Source organism: Lucilia sericata, unplaced genomic scaffold (assembly GCF_015586225.1).
Source record: "Lucilia sericata isolate MDLA Ls3-8-SP2 unplaced genomic scaffold, ASM1558622v1 Contig000028F_arrow, whole genome shotgun sequence".
In the NCBI taxonomy this organism is placed as follows: domain Eukaryota; kingdom Metazoa; phylum Arthropoda; class Insecta; order Diptera; family Calliphoridae; genus Lucilia; species Lucilia sericata.
The window spans coordinates 803939-830546 of record NW_023994066.1 but is presented as its reverse complement, the minus strand read 5'-3'; the positions used below and the strand labels follow the sequence as shown (position 1 = coordinate 830546).

Sequence of the window (26608 nt, the reverse complement as noted above, 5' to 3'; positions counted from 1 at the left end):
AAATTTCGTTTATCTGGGAAACTAATAGAACTAGATTCTTAAAATTTTACACAAATTACTATAATATTTTTCTGAACATTTTGGAGGAAAGAGCGGACTTTCATATGGGTTTGAAGCCCCCATATGAATAAAATAGAAAAATTCGTATATATGAGAAACTATTAGAGCTAGAATCTTAAAATTTTACTTGAAGAACTTTGACATCCAACTGAACATTTAGAGAATAACGGGCAGACTTTCAAAACTGTTAGATTATTAAAATTTTTCATAGATAGATAGAAATTGGCGAACTTGAAATAATTTGCTTGGCATCTCTCATATGTAACATATTGAAAATCGGAAAATTATTATAGTTAGAATCTTCATAATAGTTAAGTGGGTTTTTTATTTATATTACTTTTAGGGTAGCAAAGCACACTGGGTATAACTAGTTTTCTAAATAAAAAATAAGCGTGTCCTTCCTAGGAAAAACTTACATTGAAGAGTAATGAGTTAAAGTGCTAGTAAAACCTCTTTTCACTACTTCTTCATTAGCATTTTAAGTCATTATTTTAACACGGTCATTTTAGGCAAGAACTTCCACGTTCGCTTTATTTTTTAATAATAAAAATCTGGCTCTTTAGAATACGAACCGGGGACTTCGGTATGTTATTAAAATGTTCTTTTATACTTAATATGAAGTCCATACTTCTAAACTTAGACTTTTGTCGTACCAGAATTTGCTAAATGTGGCACTGTGACCCCTAATGAAAGTCCGCTCATTTTCAGAGTTGGCCAGAGCAGTCTCGATACTCTACAGGTATTTGACCACCTGAATTCCGGGTGGTCAGGGGAGTGTGTATATCCTTTTGCATGTCCTGGAACCCATACACATTTCGACTTAATAACATTGGATTTAAAAGCCTTAGTTCATGCAAGGCTGTATAAGTAAATATATATAGTCGAATTTTTGAGATTTAGTTCCCGGATTATTCTCGCGGCTGTATAGATGGCATATATCTCGGCCTAAAGGACCGCGCAGGTAGTCGTAGAGACAGTAGAAGATTTAGTTTTTCGGAGAAGATTCCCGATCCCGTGACCCTTTTTTCTTTCAGCCATCAGTATAGATTGAGATCACGTCGTCCCGTACCGGGGAGTTATATTTAGCATCGTCTCTAGACTCGCCTGAGTGGTGGAGCTCAAACAGCCGGTGGTTGTAAAACATGCTAATCTTTGTACCTTGTTTAGAATAGAGAGGTAAGTTTTAATATCCACCGCTCTCCACCAAACAAGAACTCCATAGGTCAAAATAGGTCTTATGACCACGGTGTACATCCAGTACACAATGTATGGTTTACGACCCCATCTTTTCCCAAATGTTTTCTTACATATGTAGAAGGCACGTACTTTTCCACGTGAGCTTAGAGTCTAAAATTACGCCAAGATATTTGGCTTCGCTTGAGGTATTCAGAATGGTACCATCCATTCTGAATACCTCAATGATATAGATGTTGACCAATCTTTCCAATGTTTTCAATAAAAACGATGACAGACTGATCGGTCTATAGTCTTTGGCGGTACTATTGTTCACTTTTCCTGCTTTGGTGATAAATACCACTGTAACCTCTCTCCATACTTTAGGAATGTATCCCGTTTCAAGGCTGCTCCTAAATATTATAGATAGCCATGGCATGATGGTGGTGATCAATTTTTGGAGTAGTGCTGGGAATATGCCTTCTGGCCTGGATATTTATAGGGTTGAAGGATGACACCGTCCACGAAATTTTCTCCATACTAACAATGGAACTGACTAATTCACTTATGTGAATTAGAGAAGCTGCGAAGTGCATCAAAGTGGAGCCTTCATTTTCGTCCCGGGAATTTTGAAATTGAAATAATTTAGACGTTTTAATTCATATGGAAGGTGCCAATCCCCCCATTGAAAGTTCGTCCATTTTTCTCTAAATGTTCACATGAATGTCATTCTTCATGTAAAATTTGAAGATCCTAGCTCTAATAGTTTCTCACAACTACGAATTTTTCTAATTAATTCATATGGGGGTTCCAAGCCCACCCATGAAAGTCCGCCTTTTCCTCAAAATGTTCAGATGAATATTAAAGTTCTTCGTGCAAAATTTGAAGAATCTACTTCTATAAGTTTCCCAGATAAATGAATTTTTGTATTTAATTCATATGGGAGGTGTTGCTCCCCCCATTGGTAGTCCGCCAATTTATTACATGGAAGTTAAAGTTCTTCGTGCAAAATTTGAAGATTATAACTCGAATAGTTTCAAAGATAAACGAATTTTTGTATTTTATTCTTATGGGAGGTGACACGCCTTTTGCTGCTAGTCCGCCCACTTTTTGTCCTAAATAATCATATTGACACTAAAGTGCCTCCAACAATATTTGTGGACTCTAACTGCTATATTTTCTCAGATATACTGATAGCCATTCCGCCCATTTGGTCACCAAATATTCTTGTGGATGTCTAAGTTGTATGTATGTATATAGATATAGATTGCAAAAAATAAAGGTTTATATTCTTAAATTTTTATAATTTGTTCTATGCGAGAATTCCCAGGACACCGTGAAATTAAAAAGTGAAAGACAATACAATTTAGCATAAATAAGTAAATCAAAGTAACAGAAACAAAATATATAGACCTGTTTTCCGAAATTCGCTTTAAATTTACAAGAGTTATAGACGAAAAATAACACTCTTCTTAAATTTTAAATTCCTAAATTTTGCGTTTTTAAAAAATATAATCAAAAGTTATTACATACATATATATTTATAATTATATTCTACTAGCTATACCCAGTGTGCTTTGCTACCCTAAAAGCAATATAAATAAAAAACCCACATAACGATTTTGAAGATTCTAACTATAATAGTTTCGCCAATTTTTCCACACGTTAATTAAGATTTTAATGTAACCTATGAAAAATGTGAATAATCTAATGAAAGTCCGCCCTTTTTTCCCCAAAATGTTTAGATGAATATTAATGTTCTACGTGAAAAATTTTAAGAATCTATTTCTATTAATTTCCCAGATAAGATTCTAACCCTAATAATTTCCAAGATAAACGAATTTAATTTATATGGGAGGTGCCATGCCCCCTAATGCTAGTCCGCCCACTTTTTTTCCTAAATAACCATATTGACACTAAAGTGGCTCCGACAAAATTTGAGGACTAACTGTTATATTTTCTCAGATATAGTGATTTAATATTTTCTTAATATGTAAGTTGCCACGCCCACTATAGCCATTCCGCCCATTTTGTAAACGAATGTTATTATGGATGTCAAAGTTGTTCGTAAAAAATTTTAGGGCGCTAGCTGTTGCAGTTTCTGAGATATGCAACTTTTAAGACTAACTTTGTATGTGGGCGTTGCACTTCGCCTACTTGAAATTCCAAAGAGAAACAGGAAGACACTGTGGAAATTTCAGTCCAAACAAACATACAAACACACATTCATTTTTATATATATAGATATATAGATAGATAGATAACAAAAGGACACATACAAGCAAGTGATTCTAAAACTTCATTATATAATATACATATTTCTGGTCAAATAAATATAAAAATTAAATGTAACTTGACAATGTACTCGAACATAAATTCAAAATCGTGCATATGCATCTATAACGTAACCATTGAATGTTAATAAATGAATTCAATATGTGTTTGCGTGAACCGTATAACTTAAATAAAATACTAAATAACATCTTGAGAACTACAATGGTGATTGCAATCAGTTTATCAAATTTTAACAGCGGTAAGTGTAAAATTTTATAAAAAAAATTAAATATTAAATTTTCATAATTTTATTGAAAAATTTTGAATCTACCAAATTTTTTAATTACCTTATGATATTAATTCGTGTATTAAATTTTTATTTTTCTTAAATAATTAAATTTATAAAGTTAAATATCCTTCTTTAGCATCAAAATTCGTATTTGTTCCAATAGCCTCGAGGCCCTCTCAAAATAAAATATCGTTGAACTTATGGAGCCACCAACTTCAATGTATCTGCCGGTGGTTTCCAGTTATGTTATAGGTAGAGGCAATTTTGGTCATGCAGCCCCTTAATCCGGCCTTGGTCCCGGTATATTAATATACATACATATATTATAAATATCTTTGTAAGTTTATTTATTTATTTGTATGTACGTCAATCACGCCAAAACGGCTGGACCGTCAAGAGGCTATATTATTTTACACAAGAAGGACCAGAAGGGGTAAAAAAGGCGAAAAACAGACATAATTAGTGTTTTTCTTACAAAATACCAAGGTTGGCAACAGTTTCGAAACGGTAATAAGGTAGCGGTATCGGTATTTTGACACATTTCGGTATTGGCATTTTAGCGTTGTCGGTATTTTGGAATATTTTCATAGCGGTAATGGTAGTGTAATTAAAAAGATATTTTAGCGGTAATTTCAATATAATTAAAATAATTAAGACGAAAAAGTTTTATATTATCTTATATACTCGTCATCAAATTATATATTATGAAAAAAGTCAATTTGGGAAGTTGGTCTATATATGGACTTTGACAATTAATCTAATGAACGTTAGGGTGATTTTCGGAATAGGGCCTTCAATGTTGGATTGGTTCAATTATGGACCAAGGTCTCCATAATTAAAAGAAGTAATTTATTTTTAATTCTATCATGATGCTCAACATTTGAATATTGGCGGAGCGATCCTCATAATATACATAGTTTCTTTCTCGAAAAACTTGTTTTATTATGGAACTAGCCATACCCAGTGTGCTTTGCTACCCTAAAAGTAATATAAATAAAAAACCAACTTAACGGTTTTGAAGATTCTAACTACAATAGTTTTCCAGATTTACAATATGTTACATATGAGAGATGCCAAGCAAATTATTTCAAGTTCGCCAATTTCTATCTATCTATAAAAATTTTAATAATCTAACAGTTTTCAAGATATACGAAATTTTGTATTCTTCTCTTCCTCCAAAATGTTCAGAAAAATATTATAGTAATTTCTGTAAAATTTGAAGAATCTAGTTCTAATTCATATGGGAGATGCCAAGTCCCTAATTGATAGTCCGCCCGTTATACTCTAAATGTTCAGATGAATGTCGAAGTTCTGCAAGTAAAATTTGAAGATACTAGCTCTAATAGTTTCTCAGATATACGAATTTTTCTATTTTATTAATATGGGGGCACCAAGCTCCCCAGATGTAAGTCCGCTCTTGTTCCTCCAAAATGTTCAGATGAATATTTAAATTTTTGCAAAATTTGCAAAATTTGAAGAATTTAGTTCCATTAGTTTCCCAGCTGATCGAATTTTTGTATTTAATTAATATGGGAGGTGCCGCTCCCCTCATGGGTAATCCGCTAATTTATTACCAAAAATGTTTACATGGATGTTAAAGTTATTCTTGCAAAATATTAAGATTCTAACTGTAATAGTTTCCAAGATAAACGATTTTGTGTATTTAATTTATATGGGAGGCGCCACGCCCCTAATGCTAGTCCTCCCACTTTTTGTCCTAAATAATCATATTGACAATAAAGTGGCTCCGACAAAATTTGAGGACTCTATGCTATATTATCTCAAATACACGGATTTTATATTTTTTTAATATGGGCGTGGCTCCTCGACCACTTGAAATTTCAAAATAAAAAGTAGCCTAGTAGCCATACAGGAATACGCTGCGAAAATTTTGAAAATATCGGTTCAGCCTTTTAGTAGACTACATATAACGTTCAAACATACAAACAAACACACATTCATTTTTATACCCTTCACCTTCGTGAGAAGGGTATATATAAGTTTGTCATTCCGTTTGTAATTTCTATAATTTACCCATAAAGTATATATATTCTGGATCCTTATAGGTAGCGGAGTTGATTAAGCTATGTCCGTCTGTGTGTTTGTTGAAATCAGTTTTTAGAGGACCCCAGATATCGGCGAGATCCGAATCTTCAATAATTCTGTTAGACATGCTTTCGAGAAGATCGCTATTTAAAATCAGCAAAATCGGCCCATAAATACCGGAGATATGAGCAAAAATCCGAGACAACCTCTGAAAATTTCATAAAAAAGACTATTTTTTTCATGCTTTGATATAAGCAACAACAAAAACACTGCTTATTCATTAAGTATTCGTTTCATATGTTTGGATGGCTGTGTGTTTCATTGCCTTGTGTATATTGTTTTTGTTCGTTCGTTTGGATGTCTGTTGGTTTGATTGCGTTGAGTATTTTGTTTTTGCTTTTTTATGAGTTTTTCGTTTCGTATGTTTCATTGCCTTGTGTATATTGTTTTTGTTTCTTGGTGTATTCAGTTTCGTATGTTTGGATGTCTGTTGGTTTCATTGCGTTGTGTATTTTGTTTTTGTTTTTTTGTGTATTTCGTTTCGTATGTTTGGATGGCTGTTGGTTTTACTGCCTTGTGTATTTTGTTTTTGTGTGTGTTTATTTCGTTTAGCGTTGTTGTTGTTCGTTTTGCTATTGCCATAATAATGATATAAACGGGAAAATGAAATAAATTAAAATTTTATAGAATTTAATTTTTTTAAATACACTGTGGTGAAGGGTATATAAGATTCGGCACAGCCGAATATAGCACTCTTACTTGTTATATATATATAAAAATTATTAAGTCCGTAAAGAACTTTAAAATAATTTTTAGAAGGAGACCTTATATGGAGGGCAGGGTCAATCATGTCCCATTCCTCATAGACAGTGTGACCATTTTGGCATTTTTGCAGCTAGATTTAGCATTTTTTATTTTGATTTAGCTGTAAAATTTTAATTTAGCATTTGGCATTTTATTTAGCATTTTTATAAAATATTTTTAGCATTTTTAGCTTTTTTTTGCATTTATAGTATATAAACAAAAAAAGACAAATTTTTGCAAAAAAGATTTATATTAGAAATAGGTTTAACCGGAAAAAATCAGAATTAAATGTCTACCCAAACACAAGCAACAAGAAATATGAGAAATGTAATAATTTACACTGTAATTCAAAATAATGCAAAAAGATTCATGAAGATAAATAACATAAAATTACGCCAATACAAGTGAATACTTTAAAATGTTGTATTCTAAAATATTTTTCTGGAACCCAATGCTTTTTTAAATTCGAGGTGATAGAAATAATTCAAGAGATTTCATATATTTTTTACAAATACGTTCAGTACGCTATTTTACAAACTAATACTTTTTGTTTGCTCATGGAATGAAACATATAATTTTGGAAAAGGCTATGTATGACGGTTAATTAACAAATTTTTTTCCTATACGAAATAAAGAGGTTTTTTATTGAAAAAAAATCAATAATATATAATTAAGACTTTCTCATCCTACTTTCTGTTCTTTTTATTTTTACCAAATTGTTAGTAATTTTGTTCTCACGTTTTTTTTTTAATTAAAAAAAATACATAAATTTCGAAAATATTATTGACAATTTATTCCAGAATTACAAACTTACGGATTTGAATATATCTCTCAATTCATTTCATACATTCTCATATATATTTTTCCGAAAAAATCTTGGAAGTATGAGTTATAAACCTGACATCTATTCACCGAGATTTAAAATTATTTCAACGGAATTTTCAATATTTGACATGAAACCATTTTTAAAGTGTTTTGAGGAAGACAAATAAAATTGTTTATATAAAAAAAGTAAAACTAGAAATATTATACTTTTCCTTCCGAAAACACATATAGGTTTTATACCATGAGCAACTAGTGTAATTAATAGAGTTTTAATGTAATTTTTGCATTCAGAAATATTTTAAAGTTAGAGACATTACATATTGCTAAATTTACAAAAATTTTGAAATAATTTTTAGCATTTCTGTTTATCTTAATACCACGGAACTTAATTTTTTACCCTACTCCACTATACTACGTTTGGGTATACTAATCGGTTAAGAATCATTTTCTGAATCGATTAAGCCATGTAAGTCTGACCGTCTGGTAGAGGTTGAAATTTTCAAAACAATAAGCACGTATGCTTTTTGATCCAATGACAAAACCTTTGAAAAATGGTTAAAGTCCGTCCTTTATTTTACCTAGCCCCCATACATATACAAATGTATAAAGCCTTTCTCAGAAAATTAGTTTAAATATATCGGAACCAAGGTTGAATTCAACATAAATGCTTTATTACGAAAAATAAATCAAATTTTATACTCATATGGTCAACCACGGCAGAATATGCTTTCTTACTTGATATAAATTACAATGAATTTCAGTTACAAATTAATATGAATTGTTCATAAAAACACTTAAAAAATTTTAGCATTTTTTTTGGCATTTTAAAATCAATTTAGTATTTTTTCTAGCATTATTTTGAATGGGATTTAGCCGCAACATTTTTTGAGACCTGGTCACACTGCTCATAGAGCTTATTAGAGAGATTTCGGTTGATATAAAACTAAATTTTGTCATATTTCAGTGCTATAATGGCATTTAAGTAATCTTCCTCAAAGAATTTCCTCATAGAATTTGGTTGATAGTTTTTGGTTAATTTGAAACATGATTATGTTAAATTTTATCGTTATACTAGCATTTTTATGCAAGATATGAGTGTTGACATCATTTCCTGAATGGGACCTTATATATGGGGGTTGGGTCATTTATGAACCTATCATTATACAATTTTGTAGAGAGATTTTGCTTGATATATAAGTCGATCATGTTATATTTTATTCCTACACTGCCATTTTTAAATTAGTTATGAAGTCAACCTTATATGCCAAAATTTCAGACAACTTCTAGAGCTACGATTGAAAAATTCTTGAAATGTCTGAATTTATTACAAATAAACAAACATTGATAAAACGGTTTCCGGCATAAAAACAAAGATGAATAATTTTCTGTTTTGATGCCACTACACCATTTAATGTGTTTAAGTTCCAGTTGGATACAATTGACAATAGAAACGCAAGTACGGTAGCGAACATAAAAACGAAATACTAAAGTTTACAAATGATTTTAATTTTAGATATTTTTCTGTGTATTAAAGGAAAATAACAAAATCATTTACATTATTGTAAATGTTATATTTTGATAAGAACTCGTTTTTCAATTCCAATAAATAAAATATTTTTAAAAGAAAAATCTAATTTTTTCATGTTTTAAATTTCACAAAAGTCTACAACAATAGTTTTAAATGTTTAATAAAACCATAAATTACTTTCTGAAATGATCTTTTTTTGATTATATAATTTGTGTTAGTCTGTTCGATATTAAATATGAACTTTTTATGGATAACTATTTCGATATATTTGCCCACTAATCTCCTAAAAGGGATAACTGACCACGGATGCATCCTGTGGACTTGTAACTTCAAATACTCTTGTAAATATTGAATGTATTGACCTCTGGATATTTAGGAGAGTTTTTTAGCATTGATCAATTTATATTTATTATTACCTTAGCATCAGAAAATATTCTAAATGTCAATGTCATGCACAGAGAACAGTCTTAATTTTCCAACATTACTACAGGGTTTGGAATTTTATTACATCTTGGCTTGTTTCGCTTTCTAAAATATTGTATTCCCATTAAATATTAAGTATAATACGTTCTCAGAATGATATAACAACATTATTTATATTTTGTTCTTAAACTCTTTGTCGGGAAGATAGCAACCCAGTAATGTGTGAAAAAATTTCTACTAGTATTTGTTTGTTGTTGGAGTTAGGTCGGCTGGTTCATTTAGTTTCTGTTTTAAATAAACCACCTTTGTTTTTGTTGTTTTATGTTTTTAAATTTATTTGATTTATTAAATTAACTTTAGTTTTGTTTAGTTTTTTGAGACCTGGTCACACTGCTCATAGAGCTTATTAGAGAGATTTCGGTTGATATAAAACTAAATTTTGTCATATTTCAGTGCTATAATGGCATTTAAGTAATCTTCCTCAAAGAATTTCCTCATAGAATTTGGTTGATAGTTTTTGGTTAATTTGAAACATGATTATGTTAAATTTTATCGTTATACTAGCATTTTTATGCAAGATATGAGTGTTGACATCATTTCCTGAATGGGACCTTATATATGGGGGTTGGGTCATTTATGAACCTATCATTATACAATTTTGTAGAGAGATTTTGCTTGATATATAAGTCGATCATGTTATATTTTATTCCTACACTGCCATTTTTAAATTAGTTATGAAGTCAACCTTATATGCCAAAATTTCAGACAACTTCTAGAGCTACGATTGAAAAATTCTTGAAATGTCTGAATTTATTACAAATAAACAAACATTGATAAAACGGTTTCCGGCATAAAAACAAAGATGAATAATTTTCTGTTTTGATGCCACTACACCATTTAATGTGTTTAAGTTCCAGTTGGATACAATTGACAATAGAAACGCAAGTACGGTAGCGAACATAAAAACGAAATACTAAAGTTTACAAATGATTTTAATTTTAGATATTTTTCTGTGTATTAAAGGAAAATAACAAAATCATTTACATTATTGTAAATGTTATATTTTGATAAGAACTCGTTTTTCAATTCCAATAAATAAAATATTTTTAAAAGAAAAATCTAATTTTTTCATGTTTTAAATTTCACAAAAGTCTACAACAATAGTTTTAAATGTTTAATAAAACCATAAATTACTTTCTGAAATGATCTTTTTTTGATTATATAATTTGTGTTAGTCTGTTCGATATTAAATATGAACTTTTTATGGATAACTATTTCGATATATTTGCCCACTAATCTCCTAAAAGGGATAACTGACCACGGATGCATCCTGTGGACTTGTAACTTCAAATACTCTTGTAAATATTGAATGTATTGACCTCTGGATATTTAGGAGAGTTTTTTAGCATTGATCAATTTATATTTATTATTACCTTAGCATCAGAAAATATTCTAAATGTCAATGTCATGCACAGAGAACAGTCTTAATTTTCCAACATTACTACAGGGTTTGGAATTTTATTACATCTTGGCTTGTTTCGCTTTCTAAAATATTGTATTCCCATTAAATATTAAGTATAATACGTTCTCAGAATGATATAACAACATTATTTATATTTTGTTCTTAAACTCTTTGTCGGGAAGATAGCAACCCAGTAATGTGTGAAAAAATTTCTACTAGTATTTGTTTGTTGTTGGAGTTAGGTCGGCTGGTTCATTTAGTTTCTGTTTTAAATAAACCACCTTTGTTTTTGTTGTTTTATGTTTTTAAATTTATTTGATTTATTAAATTAACTTTAGTTTTGTTTAGTTCAATTTTTGTATATTATAAATTTGTTAGTTTTTTGTTATAATTGTTTTTACAATGTTTTGATCTTAGGTATTTTTATGTGTTAACAATTGTTCATAGTTTTAATTATTTACTTTGCTTTCGATTTTATTAATCTATTTTTTTGTTGAAGAAAAAAAGGTAACACTTGATCAACAAGCGAAACTAGAGTGATCATGAACATAATATTTCAATGCTAGTTAGCAAATGAAAGAAGACAATACAAAAGCAAAGGGAGTAATTACATAAAAAATGACCGTTATTATATTAAAGGGTGTTTCATTAAGTTGTGTTAATACTAAGCAGTTTTAACAACATTATTTTTTATACCCACCATCAAAAAAGATGAGGGGTATATTGAATTTGTCATTCCGTTTGTAACACATCGAAATATTGGCCATAGACCCACAAAAGTATATATGTATATTCTGGGTCCTTATTAAATTCTAAGACGATCCATGTATGTCCGTCCATCTGTCTGTCTGCCTGTTGAAAGCACGATAGAGTCCGAAAGGAACGAGATAGAGGATTGAAATTTTCCACAAATATTCTCTATAGGTAAGGTTTGTTTGGTATTGAAAATGGGCAACATCGGTCCACGTTTTCGGATAGCCCCCATACAAGTGGACCGCTTTAATGGGCATATCTGTTTCAAAAGTACGAGTATAGCGATGAAATTCGACATAAATAAGTTCCATATGATCCAAAATTATTTATATTGATTGGTCCATAATTGACCGTACCCCCCATATAAGGTCCCCTTCAGAATATGACTTTAACGCTCATTACTGACTTAAAAATACGAGTATAGTGATGAAATTCGACACACATAAGTTTCATAAGTTACTCCCTATATAAGGTGCCCTTCAAAAAATTACTTGAACGATCATTACTGGCTTAAAAATACAGAATACAGAAATGTAATAAGTATATATTCAATAATATCTTTGGAGAATAAACACCACACACACTCACACACATAATATCATCAACATCTCATAAACAATTTTGAGTTCAATTTTTGAGACATGAACTAAATAGTTACTATAATGGCTCAACTTTATGTTTCTCAGTGCTAATTTAAAACAAGTAAGAAAGTATAGTCGGACGTAACCAACCATATAAATAAACCATTCCAATACATTCCGATACATTTAAGCAATTTATGGGTGAAAAACCTATTTTCTGAAAGAGGCTTTATATGGGGGCAAATATGGACCAAGCCGGATAAAATTTTGTGAATATATTTGTATTTATATAATATTTATTTGTGTTGAATTTCATCGTGATATTTGTGTTTATAAGTTAATTCTGGACATTCAAGTCATTTTCTGAAGGGGACTTTGTATGGGAGCTAGGGTCAAATAAGGTCCGATCTTTATGAAATTTGGCAAGGCTTGTATAAAACTTAGTTGTGCCGCTTTTTATCGATATACAGGTATATTTAACATAATTATGAGCCCATTTAATCATTTTCAATAGGCCAAAAAAGCGCGTGTGCATAATTTCATCCAATTATCTAGGTTTACATGGAGAGTCAGCCAGACGGACGGACATAGCTTAATCGACTCAGAAATACACCTAGTCCACTGTCGGGCCTGTTGTGCGCTCCTGTTGCGCTTGTTCACTGAGTATACACTCCCGCTCACTTAAATAGGTTCACAGTTTTGTTTACATTCAAATTAATTTTTTGCAAAAAATAATGGACTAATTAGTAATATTATAATTTTAAATAATAACATGATGTCTTAGATAGCACTAGTGAGACAAAAATTAGCGCAATAATTTTTTAATAATTTTTTTTCTAACATACCACAGTGGGGCAGAATGGAATTTTTTTGGAAATAAATCTGGCATTTCTAAACGGCTGATCCGATCGGGATAAAATTTGGCGTGAGCGTAGCCAAGGAGTATTCGAGTTTAAGTTTTGAAGATGAACCCTGCAGATGCCCCAGGGACGGCGCTGTGGCGGCTCAAAGTAGGGTACCTACGACATGTAAAATTTTTAAACTCGTGCCATTTTTTTGTTTTTCACCCAAATACAAAGATTTTTATATTTTGTGAAAGCGCTCGACGAGATCTTGAAAAAACATGCTTGGACATACTACTTATCTCTTATAATATCCGAGTTATAGGCATTTAAAAATTTAGTGATACAAAATTTACCATACCTTGGTCCTTGGTTAGTTAGACAACAAAATTTCCAATAATATACAAAAAATTTCAGATCAATATTGTTTACAGATCCAAAAATATACGTTTTTTAATTTAAAAATTCAAAAAATTTTAGATTTTTGGCGTTTTTTTGCCAAAAATGTGTCTTAACTCTTTTATTAATAAAATAAAATTTTTATTAAGAACATATAACAATTTTATAGTTTTCTAAAAGGTATCTTTACGCAGAACGCTTTGGTGTAAAAAACTTGTCCTATTTTTTGAAAATGTTGCCACTGCGTCCTTCCGAATATGACCTATTTTTTATCAAAACTTCAACTTTGGGCGACATGTTCTAAAATCCCAAAGCTGGGATCAGAAAACTGAAAGCAGTTTCGGAAACCTCAATATGTTTTCTATTTACTCCAGAAGTATTTTCCCAGCCCTGAAAGAAATGTGGATCCTATGGGCAAAAAAGTAAAAAATCCCATTTTTGGGATTTTCATTCCTATTTTTGGGAATTGCGGGATGCCCTTTGACCTTTTCAATTTTTTTTTTTTGCATATTCTTATTTGAAATGACAAATTTAACAAGCGTTGAAAATTTCATTGAGTTTTGTTCATAAATAAAGATTTTGTCATATATTACATATTTGTTTAATTTCTAAAACTATGATTTATATCAAAATTTTAATAGGATCGCAGATAGCTACAACAATTTAGTCCATATTTATCCCTTAATATCATTTTTTAGTTAGATATGGAAATTCTCGACCCTTTACAAAAAATTTCAAGCTAATATCTCAATTACATTCAAAAATATGTTCATTTAAACCTGTGTCCTTTAATTTCATCTTTTTCATATTTTAGTATTAAGTATGACAGAACATACATTTGGTGTTGAATAAAATATTTGGACAATTTTTAAAAATTATTTAGTTAATTATTTTATTATAATATTGTATATAAAATAAAAAAAATTATAATTTTATTATGAGCCACGCACAACAACACCTAAATCACCCCACACAAATTACCTTTCCCGCCCACCGAAATATAAAACACAATTTAATACAATATCATCAGTTAGTATAATAGCTTTTTTTATTTGAACTGTTTATCTTAAACATAATACAATTAATTCTTACAACCTACTTATATAGTTAATTCCTAACACTACTTATTTTCTATAAAATAATCTGTCATATCGGTATACATATCCAGAAGGTAATATAAGTCCTTTAAATCTTCCTTGTTTTGAGATGATGGAGTTTCATAACAAATCCATCTTTTTCGCATAGTTGAAAGAACAGGATCAGAAGATAGAAGTAAACTATTAAAAATATCTTCATTCTGTGATTGCCTGGAGCATTTTCTTGAGCTGAATAGTTGAACATGCTTAAAATCTCGATTCCTCGCTTCCTGGGCTTCTTCTGTTAACTCTCCAAGTGGAAGAATATTCGATTCAATTATTATTTGACCATGACACAATACTTTGTGTACTGTTGGTGTTAGTTCCCTCCATGGATACAGAGATACAAGTAATTTAGAAATTTCAGACGTGTATTCCCCAAATCGATTTTCATTAATTTTATGTTTACTATTCAGTGCCATTAAAATAGTTTTAACTCTTCGAAGCAACTCCTTGTCGATTCCAGTTATTTTTGAAGTAATTTCAAAATCACGAAAAAACCTTCTCGACGTATTACCGTCATTTGTACTACCGCAACTTGAAAGTGGTTTGTCGATGTTTAATCGCATCTGAACTTTAAATTCTTCTTGGATTCTGCTTTTTTCCGCAGCTCTCAGTTCGTTCAATTCTTCATTATTTTTTGTTGATTTAGTAGGATAGTTTGTTTTTTTTTTTTCCTGGATCGCCTTGTATGATGGTAATATATTGTGTCCTTTTTCATGCAGAGCTTTCCTTAATATTTGGTACTTATTTCGACTGAGACCCAGTTCCAACATAAGCGCTATTGCTTCCTCTTCAGTAAAATTTGATTATGATGTTGGAGTTGGTATACTTTCCACAATTCGCTTAAGTCGTTTTGGTGATGCATTAGGAAGAATAGTTGCAATATGTACGACATCCATATGTTGGTTTTCCTTTTTCAGCATTTCGTTAAATGTATCAGCAATTTCCTCATTTGAGATTGAAAAAAGTTTTTGTGTGACCCTCTTTTTTTTTTTACCTTGAACATAAGTCTTCGTATGACTTGCAAGGCGCTCCTGTTGATGTGTTGTAAGTTGAGATTTCCGTAGTAGTTTCCATCCAACTACAAAATTTTAATCGAAATTTCTTTTGATTTCCATCCACAGACTTACTTTTTACATCAAAAAGTTTTAAAAAGTTTTCAATTTTTGATATGCCTGTTTTGTCTACTTTTCTACTATATGTAGTTTTTATATAATTTGAAATGTCTTCAATTCTTTCTGGCCCTTTTGAAGATATACTCCATAAAACGGAACACAACTCTTCGTACTTTAATGTAATCTTCATTGTAGATTTATTAAATATGGTACTTAAAATCTGAGAAGTTTACTTATATACCAATTCTTGTCATTTCCGATACAGGTATTCCAAAGTAAAAAATTACGAATTGTCTACCTATTAACATTTAGGACTATATTACTATAACCTGTAATTCAGTCATTGATATTTCTTATTAGTGAATGAATCGAAATTATCATTACCTGTATATTTTTACCTACATGATCATAAACGAAACAGAACGAAATGATCTGTCGAACAAATTTAGGTAAAAAATAGTTATAAATTTTTGAAAATTTAAGCATAATAGGACCTTTCAATTATAAGGATAAGCAAACAAATAGAAAATAGGTAAATATAAGATTTAAATATGTGCTGTCATACTTAATACTAAAATATGAAAAAGATGAAATTAAAGGACACAGGTTTAAATGAACATATTTTTGAATGTAATTGAGATATTGGCTTGAAATTTTTTGTAAAGGGTCGAGAATTTCCATATCTAACTAAAAAATGATATTAAGGGATAAATATGGACTAAATTGTTGTAGCTATCTGCGATCCTATTAAAATTTTGATATAAATCATAGTTTTAGAAATTAAACAAATATGTAATATATGACAAAATCTTTATTTATGAACAAAACTCAATGAAATTTTCAACGCTTGTTAAATTTGTCATTTCAAATAAGAATATGCAAAAAAAAAAAAATTGAAAAGGTCAAAGGGCATCCCGCAATTCCCAAAAATAGGAATAAAAATCCCAAAAATGGGATTTTGTACTTTTTTGCCTATAGGGTCCACATTTCTTTCAGGGCTGGGAAAATACTTTTGGAGTAAATAGAAAACATATTGAGGTTTCCAAAACTGCTTTCAGTTTTCTGATCCCAGCTTTGGGATTTTAGAACATGTCGCCCAAAGTTGAAGTTTTGATAAAAAATAGGTCATATTCGGAAGGACGCAGTGGCAACATTTTCAAAAAATAGGACAAGTTTTTTACGCCAAAGCGTTCTGCGTAAAGATACCTTTTAGAAAACTATAAAATTGTTATATGTTCTTAATAAAAATTTTATTTTATTAATAAAAGAGTTAAGACACATTTTTGGCAAAAAAACGCCAAAAATCTAAAATTTTTTGAATTTTTAAATTAAAAAACGTATATTTTTGGATCTGTAAACGATATTGATCATTGAAAAATTGAGTCCATTTGGTCCAAAATTACGCCCGGTATTCAAAAAAAGGCGGACCAAGGTATGGTAAATTTTGTATCACTAAATTTTTAAATGCCTATAACTCGGATATTATAAGAGATAAGTAGTATGTCCAAGCATGTTTTTTCAAGATCTCGTCGAGCGCTTTCACAAAATATAAAAATCTTTGTATTTGGGTGAAAAACAAAAAAATGGCACGAGTTTAAAAATTTTACATGTCGTAGGTACCCTACTTTGAGCCGCCACAGCGCCGTCCCTGGGGCATCTGCAGGGTTCATCTTCAAAACTTAAACTCGAATACTCCTTGGCTACGCTCACGCCAAATTTTATCCCGATCGGATCAGCCGTTTAGAAATGCCAGATTTATTTCCAAAAAATTTCCATTCTGCCCCACTGTGCATACTACGTTTTTTAGCTATATTTTTTTGGCTCACTTGATAGGTTGCGGTAAGCCATTCACTAAAGAATAAAATGGCAAAATTCAAGCGTTTTTGAAAGCTGTCCAAAATCACAGGAATTTGCAAAAAAAAAAAATTGGTCAAATTCAGAATGTTATTCGCAATTTTATAATAAAACAGTTTGAATATTAAGAAAATATAAATGGAACTGCATATAGAGTCAAAACAAAAGCGAACAGAAGATATTTCATAAAATTTGCCCCTAAGTCAAGTGATTCTGTAGCAAAAATTAGAGAAAAAGTGGTTATTACAGCAAGCCTAGCTAAAGTAAAACAAAATATAAGAATGCCAAGGCTTTAGAAATATTAAAAAATTAATTAAACCCACTCCAATTGCCACTCGTAAAGAGAAATCCTCTTCAATTTGCACGTGAACACATGGTTATAAAAAGCTATATCAACATCTTGTTTTTTCGGATGAAAAAATTTTTAATTTAGAAGGTCCAGATCGATATAATCATTATTTTTATGATTTTTGAAAGGAAGAGCTCTACCTAAGTCGTTTGCATAGCTGTTGAGGATGTGGGATGTAGTGGGGGGCAATTTCGTATTATGAAACATGTGAGCTTAAATTTCTTTCATCTAGTAAGAATTGTAATGCCATACTGGAAACAGCTTTTTTCACATTTTCGGATAACTTTGAACAATTGCTGTGGATATTTCAAAAATATAATGCCCCGATCCATACCGCCAGGGCTGTAAAAGGGTGGATTCGAAGCCAGAATGTAAAAATTTCGGAGTGGCCTCCATAATCTTCTCATTTATTTATTATTGAAAAGGTTTCGGATATTCTTTTTCGTAATGTGTATAGGTCGGGCAGACAGTATGACACAAAAGAAGCCTAAATTGAAGGAACTAAAAAGGCTTGGACCGAAATTTCCTTGCCATTACTTAAGAATCTTTATAACTCTTTTTCACCTCGCATTTTCGGAGTTATATCAAGTAACGGCGGATATGTTCCTTAGTAAATCTTTTCTAAAACCTTGTAAAAATTTTTATAAAAATAAAAAAGTTTAATGAAAAATGCAATTTGTTGTTGTTTTTGTCAATTAAAGATGACGAACCTATTTAAATGAGACAAAAAAATATTGTTCAAAATCGTACTATTTTAGAAAAAAAATTATTAAAAATCGGTTATTAAGTATTGCACTAATGTTTGTCTATATAGTGATATATAAGACATCATGGTATTAATTAAAATTTTAATATAACCAATTAGTCCATTATTATTTGCAAAAAATTAATTTGAATGTAAACAAAACAGTGAACCTATTTAAGTGAGCGGGAGTGTATTATTTTTCAATGTTCAGAAACTCAGTTTTCTGTACGCAATTTCTATGAATTTTCCAATCACTGTTAGTCAGAAATGTTATTTCCGGAATAACATCACTTCCAAGATACTTGTATCTAACTTCGACGAATGCCTGAAAGAAAGTGCTCCAAAGTTTCACTGTCCTCTCAACATGCTCTACATTCATCTAAATCCACGCGGCCAATATTGTATAGATGTGCTCGTAATTCTTTGTGTCCTCTCAGAATACGTACTATCATACTAACTTCAGATTTGCTCATTTTGAGGAGATTTCTCGTCTTGTTTTCACCCATTTTTGCAATTCAGATTTTGTTGCGTCGAATGGTTTTACGAGCTCCCCTCTTTAACGCTATTACATTCGTCCTTTCGTTGCCGACTAATCCCGAGTGGCCTGGTACCCAAATGATGTAAACCTTACCTCTTGCAGAGTATTCAGTTAAAGCTTTTTTACAATCCAATACGGCCTTAGATTTAATTCTATCACCTGATATCGCCCTAATTGCCTTCTGACTGTCAATAAATATTTAAGGGCTGTGGCCGCCATATTTATTCTAATCCAATTCACACCCCAGCAATAAAAAAACTTCCAAAGAAGCGAAAAAGAAGTAGAATTTACTCCATGGAAGTACTGAAAAAGACCTGAAGAAGTGATTATTTTAACACAGGTTTGTCATAGGAGAGATGTCCTTTTTATTTGATTCCACATTCACAACTTCTGAAGTCATTCTTAAGAAGTAATTTTTATGCTCTTTTTTTTGGAAGTTATTCGGAACTGAAATTGTATTATTATGGAATACAACTAATTTGACTTAAATAAAACAGAAGCACAAAAATAAAATTTCTAATCTCACAAAAATGTAAGAACAAAAAAATATCTTCAGCATTGAAAAATATAATTATTTTCGCTTCTACGGAAGTCATTAAACATCACTTCCACAGAAGTTAAAAAAAATTCACTAATTGCTACTTTTGAAGTGGCGATAAATGCTATTCTTTTGGAAGTAGTTCGCTTCTTTTTTGTTAGGACGTTCCGTTATTTCTCGGACTTTTGCCTGGAAGCTTGTGTTATGATTAGGTAAACGGTGGTATATTCATGTTTCTGGGTTTTCAATATAGAACCCCAGGCCCACTTTATCCCCCAATTTAGAGCCATCCGTGTAACAACGTATTCCTACTGGTATTTGCTCTAGTTTTCCGCTTGACCAAGACATTCTATCTGGGATCACCGTTTCAAAGTTTCCAACATATTCAGTGTCTGGTATGCTTTCAGGCACGTCCGATGATTGTGTATAACATTCCAATGTGTCCAGAATACATCGATGACGTGTCCTATAACCGCTTTTGGCCATTTCGGCTAAAGTAAAGAGCCGTTCGGCTGTAAGCGCTGCCATATATATTGTTCATGTACGCTGAACTCCATGTAGTAGTTTGATATTACACTTTTTGTCCAAAGCAGTCCACCAGATTATTGAAGCATAAGCTAGAATTGGTCTAATTACACTTATATAAAGCCAATTTGTCATAGTGGGACTAAGACCCATATCGTCCAGCACCGATGTGCCTTGATGCAACATCGCTCTTTAAAACATCGATGTTTTAAAGTATCGATGTTTCCATGATAAACATCGGTGTTAAAAAACATCGGTATTGTGAACGATACATCGATGTTTTGATTACACATCATTTAATTTTCAAAAAGCCATACATTTTTACCCCCTTATTAATAAACAACATTTTATTTAATAAATGGTTTATAAAACAAAATTTCCATACAAAATTTGATTTATTATTTATCAAAATTTTATTTGTTTCAATTACACTAAGGCCCATTATTATAACTTGCCAATAACTAAAGTTAAGAAGTTATCGTACAGATAATGTGTTTTTCGTTATTACAAGTCAACTATAGCAAAAAGTGTCCGATAGGCTAACAGGAAGATCACATTACCTTTAACTTTTAACGTAAGCTTTTCTAATTTTTTTTTTAAATTTTTTAAATTTTTTTTTTAAAATATTAATAAAAAATAAATTCAATGTCATTTTTCATATGAAAAATATTATTAACGGCTAAAAGTATGCTACGGTTTTTGTATATTAAAAAATTGTGTTGTAATAATAAAAATATTTAAAGTTCACTTTATTCCTCACTTTAATTAAAGTTACCTTTTATTACTACAAACATTAAAGGCAAGTTGTAATAATGTCCTAAGTATTATAATTTTGCAATAGAGTTAAGGAAAAGTAGCTGTGATAATCAGGTTCCTATTAGCCTATTTATGTCATGAGTACAAACGTCTTGGCATCGAGGGGGGATATAGCATTGTAATAGTTAAAACAACAGGAAACAGAAATTTCAAGTCTCAATAGCGTCCAGTTTATTGGTGTAAAAGGAGATAACAGGCACATCTGTATTTCCATTTCACTGGTAGTATCTGTTACAGCTGGGTACTTTTTATAAATCGTACTGTTAAAAATTGGAACACTACATATTAATTTTTTCCCAATTAGAGAAAAATACAGAAGCGAGGTACAGTTTTGTATTTTTCAAATCAACTATATTTTTAGTAAATTCTAAAATGTTCAGTTTAAAACATATTGGAATCATACTAGTAAAAAGCGAAAGACTGTTATATTTTAATGTTTTTTGTCGAATCCAAAAATACAAATCTCAGGCACTTATTGAAAGAACGATGTCGATGTTTTTCAGTTTTAACGTCGATGTATCGTCTATCAAAACATCGATGTATCGTTTGCATCCCTACTTGTTGATCCTATCCCCTATGTGGTGTCTCCATTTTAATTTCCGGTTGAGGATTACTCCTAAGTACTTAACTTTGTCTGTCACCGGTATCTTTTTGCCTAGGAAGCAAGGTTCAGGTATAAGACCTATCTCAGTTAGTGTCCTTAGGAGGCAAAAAAGGTGACAAAACGCTACCATGTGTTATACCGCGAAATACCCTTTTCCTGATAGTTATATCGTACATCTCGCAGCTTATCCATCTGTTCCTTAACATGTCTTTGATCCAGTAACGGAGCACCCAGTCAACATAAAACTGTTATTGAAGTCGCCTTCGATGTCAATGCATATCGCCAGTATATACAGTTTGCTATCTAAGGATTCACCTATGTAGTGGACAACTTCGTTTAATGCGGTTTCCACCGATCGCCTCTTTACATAAGCATGCTTCTTAAATTTAAGGCAGTGAATGTCTGAGACAGATGTACGAAAACCAGTCCCACCTCCATCTGCAAAAATGCCGGGAAAATGCCATCCAAAGCTCTTGATTGCCTTTTTAACCATATCAGTTCGTTACAATTTCGGTTAATCTATATTATTCGATATATCAGGTGGGAAATTAGAGTCCATTAGGAGTTTCATTGTCTCCTCCTTACCCTCCACCCTCCAGCCTCCTGCCCGTGTCATCGACCATAGATTCCGGTTGGACATGAGTTTTTGATAGAATTTTTTATCTTCGATACGTCATTTACGCTGTCTACCTGTTCACGGAAAAGTTTCCATGAGTCTCGTTTGGCTTTTCGAACAATTTTCTTATATTTACCAAGTTTACTATGGTTACCCAGGGTTCTCCTCCGATCTCGCAGAGGGCAGCTGTCCTCTCAACCGGGACACTTGTGAGCATTTCTACTTTGGCGTATATGTCCTCTTTATTTCGACATTGAAAAGTGTCCTGACATAAACGGTTCTTTAGTAAGGTACAGAACATTGTCCAATTAGTTTTAGACTTATTCCGAAACTTTATCGGCTTTTGAATATTATGTACCGATTATCAGGAAAGCAGTGCTCATCCTAAACTCTCCAATCCTGAATTTCGTTTATAAGCTCTTCTGAACATATAATTATATCTAATACTTCTTCTTCTTCTAAGTTCAGTGTGATCAAGTCATTAGTATTAAGGAAATCCATGAGGGCTGGTCCCCTGCTTGGTGTTTGTACTACCCCAAGCTACATGGTGGGAGTTGGCATCACAACCTATTACAATTTTCTTATTTTTCCTTTGTGCCACAACCAGTTTCATCAGATCCGACGTTGGTGATAGTGTCGGAGAATCGAAAGGCTGGTAAACAGATGGAAGCTTTATGTTGCCACGATCTTGCTTCAGCACAGTTGCTTCTGATGTGGATAATCCTGTTGAGAGGAGAAAATATAAGTTCTTGTGACATAAGATACATGTTCTAGGTCAAGCCCCTGTATCAGTAGAAAAGTTAGAAATTTACGTAATTTAGTTTGTTTTTACTTGATACCTCTACCAAGTACACAGGTGAGTAGGAATACAGGCAACGGTTTTCCCTCAACAAATGGTGTTCAAAAGTTAAAGATAATTAGATTTATAAGCATATAAATATGTTTTAGAGAACACTGTAGCTGTAAGTAGTAGTAGTAGCATATAAGCGAAAGGGATTGTCAAAGACCCTGTCCCCTTTCAAAAACCTAACTGGTGAGAATGTATTAGTAGAAGCACAAAAATAAACACATTTGTTCAAAAGCTACTAAATAATAAATGTATTTTTGATACGTTATTTTTTGTATGTTATTACTGGGATTTCATGTACTAGTGAATGAAAATATATAGTTAATTAATTTTTTTCAGAAGATATTTCATCTTAAAACATATTATAAACACGTCTTTTTGTTATTTTTTTCTGTATGTGAAGTACTTATTTCATTTTCAATTCAAATTAAAATTTTTCATTTTTCAGTTTTAATTAAAATGAAATGTCAAAGAATAAAAAATATTTTTTTTTTCGTTTGTAAAATATAAATTATTTTCGGGGTTTTAAATATATTAAAAGTGTGGCAAAAAATAATAAATATTAAGTTTAAGTGATAAGAAAAACTATTAAGTGCTAATATCCTCGGAATTTCGCGAAGAAAATTTTAAGTTTTGTGAGTGCGTTTAGTTCTCTCAAGTGTGTTTTATTCTCTCAGAATTCGTCTGTGTGAAGAGAATAACAAATTTTGTTTGACAACCCCTTCAGTTTCGCCTATATCCCTACTATATGGTAGCTCATATTATCGAAATACACCCATATGGCAAATTTGCCTTAACAGCGGCCGTATACCCTAATCATATTTTCTGTTGATAAGATGATAGTAACTATATAATGCTAGATCAGTGCTAACACATTATCCTCAATATGCAGGGGTCAACAATACTTTCAACATATACAAGAGTATTTGAAAGGTATAACTAATTACGGATACCATCCAGAGGATTGCATATCAAAACATAATATTTACAAAAATGTGATGTTTTTATTTTTCTTTAATACATAGGAATATACCGTACAAAAACATCGTTTGTAGACTTATGTGGCATAGTGTATGTATACCGAGTGGAATTACGTGGTAGAGAGCAGAAGGCTAATGAGACACTACAAGACTTTGCATTGGAAATCGAACGCTTGCTGCAGCTTACTTATCCAGGAGAACACCACCATAATCCACTTTTGGACCATCTGTAAATGGCGATCCTGAAATAAAACATACGGGTTGTGCTACACCAAAGTCATTATTCGCTGAATTCGTATCATTTGCGCTGAAACTTCTTTCTAAGCAAATATGCAAGGTTGAAATGTCGGGGTTGTCTCTGAAAACGAGGGAAATGTAGTCTCTGAGTTTAAGGAATTAAAAAAGTCAGTTTTAGAGGTTTTGAACCAGGAACAAAGTAAAGAAAAAAACAAATGTTATAACTGCGGTAAAACCGGTCACATTAAGCGAAACTGTAAAGCACCAAGACAAAAATAAAGCTTAGGAGCTCATCCGTGGTTTTACCTAAGAAGGAAGATGGCAACACAAAATTCTGCCTCGATTACAGAAAACTGAATGATTTCAGTAAGAAAAGCAGCTTTCCGCACCGAGGAATTATGAAATTCGGGACACGCTAGCTGAAACAAATTGGGAAGGGCCGTATGTGATTATTAGGAAATTAAACAACGTGGTCTATAGAATACGGAAATACAAGAGCCCGAGGTCCAAAATTAAGATTGTACATCTAGAACGATTAGCTGCCTATGGGAAAGGTGAATCTGTGCATATTCGGGACGAACAGGCTTTTTAACGGCCACTTCTCGAAATTTCTTGGCGAACAACATTTGGTTGGCAACATTATAACGTAAAGTCGATCATTGTAGAGGTGTGGGTCTCCACTAAATGTACCAGACAATGTATACCAGAAGCATCTGGAAGGTGTTGCCAGAATATACAGGAAATGTCTAGAAGATGATGAACTGTATAAGTTGATCTTTTTATAAAAGTATTTGTGTATACAACTGTGTAAATAAAGAGTTGTTATCTTCAAACTTATTTGCAATAATAAGAATCCGGTTAATTTCAAAGGGAAATTAACAAACGTTTTAAATGGTCTTCAGTTTATGTACCGAATGACCACGAAATCGCTGAAACTATAACTCCAATTAATTTGCTTGTGTACTCATCAAATGCACAAAGAGGTAAAGTAATTGAAACAACTGTGGGAATATGCGTGCAGCATATGAGTATGACTTAGAAAGCTTTTTGTCATACTGGGGTGGGGTGTGTTGCATACATACATACATACATACATACATACATACATACATACATACATACATACATACATACATACATACATACATACATACATACATACATACATACATACATACATACATACATACATACATACATACATACATACATACATACATACATACATACATACATACATACATACATACATACATACATACATACATACATACATACATACATACATACATACATACATACATACATACATACATACATACAACATACATACATACATACATACATACATACATACATACATACATACATACATACATACATACATACATACATACATACATACTACATACATACATACATACATACATACATACATACATACATACATACATACATACATACATACATACATACATACATACATACATACATACATACATACATACATACATACATACATACATACATACATACATACATACATACATACATACATACATACATACATACATACATACACATACATACATACATACATACATACATACATACATACATACATACATACATACATACATACATACATACATACATACAACATACATACATACATACATACATACATACATACATACATACATACATACATACATACATACATACATACATACATATATACATACATATTTTCTTGAAATTTTCACAGTGTCTTCCTGTATGTCTGGAAGGAACTATAGGCTACCTTTTATTTCAAAATGTCAAGTGGGCGAGGTGCCACGCCCACGTACAAAATCAGCATTAAAAGTAACATATCTCAGAAACTTCAACAGCTAGAGTCAAATTTTGTATGGACAACTTTGACATCCATATGAACACATGTTGACAAAATGAGCAGCCTAGCTACAGTGGGCGTGGCACCTCCCATATAAACAAATCTTAAATTAGTATATCTGTAAAAGTATAACACTAGAGTCCTCAATTTTTTTCGGAGCCACATTAGTATCGACACGTATATTTAGGACAAAAAACTGGCGGGACAGCAGTAGGGGGCGTGGCACCCCCCATAGGAATTAAATACTTAAATTCATTTACCTGGGAAATGTGATTATTTAAGGAAAAAAGGGGCGGACTAGCAGTAGGGGCGTGGCATCTCCCATATAAATTGAATACAAAAATTCGCCTAT

The 26608-nt window shown here is 31.6% G+C and overlaps 1 protein-coding gene across 11 annotated transcripts in view; it reads left to right on the top strand.

The window, feature by feature from the left end:
- LOC119610549 overlaps nucleotides 1–26608 on the top strand; it is a 332175-nt gene that overhangs the window by 15320 nt on the left and 290247 nt on the right. For 9 of the 11 annotated variants that reach the window (XM_037965897.1, XM_037965875.1, XM_037965865.1 and 6 more), the window contains one exon: nucleotides 3478–3766. In XM_037965897.1, the coding sequence (XP_037821825.1) occupies nucleotides 3649–3766 (118 nt within the window). In that variant the 5' untranslated portion in view covers nucleotides 3478–3648. The remainder of the gene's footprint in view (nucleotides 1–3477; nucleotides 3767–26608) is intronic. The other 2 variants (XM_037965859.1, XM_037965890.1) reach the window with 1 other exon arrangement.